The following is a 3,889-nucleotide window of genomic DNA, read 5'->3' as shown; positions in this document are numbered from 1 at the left end:
GGCGGGTTTGCCCCACTGCCGCCGTCGCCTGGATCGCCGCCGCGATCTCTGCCTCTTCCCTCGCCGCCGCGGCCGCCGCCGTCGCTTGAGACGCCCGCATGGCGACGAGTAGCCCCGGCGAGTCGTCGGGGTCGCCGTCCTCGCGGAGGACGAACTGTTCCGGCGGCACTTCATACTCCGTCGGGACAGCCGGGGCCACCACCGGGGCCGCCGGAGGTGGGTGGGGGATCGCCCCCCGACGGCGACGCGGGATGCCGCCGGCGCCGCCTGCCTGCCGCCTCCTGCCGGTAACGCCTGATGACGTCGTTGTAGTTCTTTCCGTCTCAATAGTCGTGCCGGCCGCGGGTGTTGTAGCGGCCGCCGGGATGGACCCGGAGTTGCTCCGGCGTCGAGGGGTTGTCCAGCGTCGGATAGCCGTCCTTGCAAATCCTCCACGGTATTGCAAGGCGGCACCCCGGCGGGACGAGGAGGCCGAAGTCGTAGAGCTCCTGCTCAGAGGCTTGTCGAGGCTCTGAGGCCAGTTGCTCTCCGACGCACCGCCGCCGCCGGAGCTGCTGCCGCCGGCGTGATCCATCGTCGGGACGACGGAGAACGGGGGAGGGAGAAGAGAACGTCGGGACCAGCGGCGGGACGACGAAGAGCGAGGGAGAGAAGGAGAGCAGGGGAGCGACGGGTGTGCCGACGAGCCGCGGGACAACGGGTATATATAGCGCAGCGACGGGAGGGGAGGCGACGGGGCAGCTGGCCGGCGTAACTCCCCCGGAGTGAATGCGCGTCGCCTCGGGAGTCGTCGAACCAGCGGGCCAGCGGCGACGGCGTCAGAAACCGACGCGACTGGGCTCTGACGACGCGCCGCCATTAATGGCGTCGCCTCGGGAGCCGGCGAACCAACGGGCTAACGGTGGCATCGGATGACGGGGCGTTGACGCGGCGATTAATGGCGTCTTCGGGAACTGACGAGACGAGCTGGCGACGGGGGCGCTGATGCGGTGGTTAATGGCGGCGGCTTCGGGAACCGGCACGAACTGGCGACGCAGCGCAGGATTAATGGCGGCGGCGTCGGGAACCGACGCGAACTGACGACGCAGCGCGGGATTAATGGCGCGGTCTCGGGAACCGACGGATTGACCGCGATAAGACCGACATGAAGACACCACGTCGCAACGGGTGGACGTGTGTACGACGCGTATTCCGGGGCTCCTGTACCTGGCAGAACAATACAAACTATGTAGAATATTCCAGTTAAAGAAACACTTACTGAGAATAAAGATATTAGACTGGAATGTTGGTTGCAAGCATCTTGTAATCATGGTATAAAGTGCATATCTTCAGAAAGAATAGCAAAATTGCATATATATTTACCTCTGGCTTGGATTACGTGCACCATGCCTCCAGTTCTTCCAGCCCTTGTTTCACATATTCTTCATTGCTGAAAGAACAGCACTCTCGCCGTACAAGAAGACTGACATAGTAACATCAGAAAAGGGAGAATTAGAAACTGGAGAAGTCGAAGGCACGCAAGGCAAGTCCAGACACGATAGAAGTTACCTATTGAAGAGTTGAGCATTGATGAATGCAAAAATCTGTGTAAATATCTTTCGAGAAAAAATTGTTGGGACCTGAAATTTCAGCATTATGGCCAGAAGTCAGAACAGAAAACGATGCAGCCAAATGCAATGCTGGTTTGAAGGTTTAAACTTACACAATTTTCTTGCAAGATTTTCAAGAGATCGTTCCGAATGACAATCAGAAAGGCTGACTGTAGTACCTGAGTCTCAGGGCCACCAGCCTGGGAACCAAACTGCTTCCGGATAGCACTATACCTTACAGCAATGCAAACGGTACGAGACAGAGCCTTGGAAGCATCTGCGACAATTGTCTGACGGACATAAACCATTGTCCCGTATAGCAGCTGCTTTGGTACATCTGAATGCACATACTTTCCCTCCCTTGTAACTAGCTTGGGAAAGCCTAGAAGAAATAACCATGGCATATTTTAGGAGGATTACAGCAAACTAACAAGATACATTGGTACACACATAAAGTGGCAGAACAAAAAACATGCCAACGGACCAACCTCATCAACATTTGATCCCTTGGGATGCGCACATGGTCGAAGCGCAGAACACCATTATCCATGCTGTTATACGCCCCACTGCCAAACTTTCCACCAATATCACCGAGAGTAATGCCAGGAAGAGGAGAGTGGTCATCTAAGCTTCGCAACTGCACAATGAAACCTGAAATATGGATGTGCATGAGTTACAGTTCACAAAGGGAAAGCCCACTTAAGTGTCAACCATAAAATGCAGAATGCTTTACCATGTATGCCATAGTCTTTTCCTTCCGTAATGAGACGAGCATAGACAAATGCATGAGTGGAAGCTTTGCCCAAGCCGCCAGGCCACCACTGCACATTGGAGAGGGGAAATCATTAACCATGCAAAAGGAGGCCCTTGAGAAATTTCGGATTGCTGAGAAAATATAACTAAGAAAGCAAAATCCTAAAATAAATAAGCAAACTATATAAGCAGGTTTACAAAACGTTACCTTGCTAGAGGTCAGAGTTGGGCTGTGCATAACAAACTCATCGGTACTTGGATCAAATGTGGCAGTTATCTCAAGACCCTGAACATTTGAACCATGGCCAAGTTCAGTCATTATAGAGTCTACTTAGACTGAAGGAATGTCCCATAGGGATGTTGTTGTATAGTACTGCTTGCTTCCAGCAAAAATAATGTCTAGTTTGCCATTCTGATTAATTTCACATTCATTTGTAAATAAAAACTACGGCTCCACTCAACAGTTCAAATCTACTCCAACATAACGGACCACAGAGGACAAATGCATAATGTCTACAGTTATTACATGACCATAACGAGAATTCCCCGTAAATTAATTCAATCAGCTGCTTGGTTGTACAAATAGTGTGGAACATTCAAGATAATGGCATCATCAAACCACCAAACCATGAAACTGAACGTAATTCTTCAGAAACTGTATAACATGCAGGTGCATTCTCATTGGATACATGGTTTCATAGATGGACAAAGATTCAGAAAAGAACATGTTAATAGAATGTCACCTTGAACATTGTCTGGTGGATGAGCTCGAACACCAGGCAGTCACCATCGACCAGCTCGTGGTTGACGGCGAACGCTTTCCACTGAGCGCTGAGGCCCCACTTACGCGCAAGGTAGTACGAATCGGACTTGGTACCCTTGTCATCCACCAAATGCTTTGGTAGATGCTTGGTGCAGAACTCCTTGGGGAGGCCCTGCAATGCAAGTAATCCAAATCCCATCGTCAGTTTCAATCATGGACTGAACTGAATGCAAGCATGCAGCAGTGAAAGCATTTTTGCTTACTAGCCAGAAGCCTCCTGTGACATGTGACTGGGTCATGGGCTTGACGAAGCTGTGGTGGCCGGCGTCCAGCTTGCCCTGCAGCTGTTCTGCGAGGTCAATGGCATGGGCTCTGGCCTCGTCGGTCGCGTAGACTCGATCAATCAGGTCACTCCGTGTGCTGTGCGTCCTGCTCCCCCTGCTCCATCGAAAACAACCAAGAAACAGAGTTACTCCTATGTACGGATCAAATCCTCTGTCTGAAGAGAAAGAATGGGGCGACCCAATAAAATTATGGAAAGTCTTACCTTTCACCGACGGATCTGTACGTTCCATCCGCCGGCTCCTCATCCGTCGATTTTCTTTTCCATCCCGCGTCCAACGTTTTTCTGCAACTCGACAGTTGTTTCAGAAACTGCCCAGTCCGTTGTCAGCCTACCGCAGCCCCGGCGCGCACGCCGTCACCGGCCTGCCGCGGGCCCGCCGGCCCTGCTCCGCCGCCCTCCGCCCGTCGGCTTGTGCGCTGCCCCGCCGCCCTCTACCGC

At 52.8% G+C, this 3,889-nt stretch overlaps 1 protein-coding gene across 1 annotated transcript; it reads right to left on the bottom strand.

Annotated features, from left to right (window-relative positions):
• Nucleotides 1-1,776: 1,776 nt before the first annotated feature.
• On the bottom strand, nucleotides 1,777-2,661 carry LOC123396175 (putative peroxisomal acyl-coenzyme A oxidase 1.2). The gene is made up of 4 exons (XM_045091216.1): nucleotides 2,551-2,661; nucleotides 2,323-2,410; nucleotides 2,078-2,240; nucleotides 1,777-1,971 (listed from the first exon to the last, which is right to left on the bottom strand). Exons 1-4 carry the CDS (start codon nucleotides 2,659-2,661, stop codon nucleotides 1,818-1,820), a joined length of 516 nt encoding a protein of 171 aa, XP_044947151.1. The 3' UTR covers nucleotides 1,777-1,817.
• Between the last annotated feature and the right edge of the window lie 1,228 nt (nucleotides 2,662-3,889).

Source organism: Hordeum vulgare, chromosome 5H, assembly GCF_904849725.1.
Source record: "Hordeum vulgare subsp. vulgare chromosome 5H, MorexV3_pseudomolecules_assembly, whole genome shotgun sequence".
Taxonomy (NCBI): Eukaryota; Viridiplantae; Streptophyta; class Magnoliopsida; order Poales; family Poaceae; genus Hordeum; species Hordeum vulgare.
This window is presented reverse-complemented; position numbering and strand designations above follow the sequence as displayed.

Excerpts from the sequence above, each read along its gene's own strand:
- LOC123396175 (XM_045091216.1), bottom strand. The coding sequence starts at position 2,661 with ATGACTGAACTTGGCCATGGTTCAAATGTTCAGGGTCTTGAGATAACT. Across the intron at positions 2,411-2,550 it reads CAACTCTGACCTCTAGCAAG|TGGTGGCCTGGCGGCTTGGG; the intron begins GTAACGTTTTGT and ends TCCAATGTGCAG. Across the intron at positions 2,241-2,322 it reads AAAAGACTATGGCATACATG|GTTTCATTGTGCAGTTGCGA; the intron begins GTAAAGCATTCT and ends TCCATATTTCAG.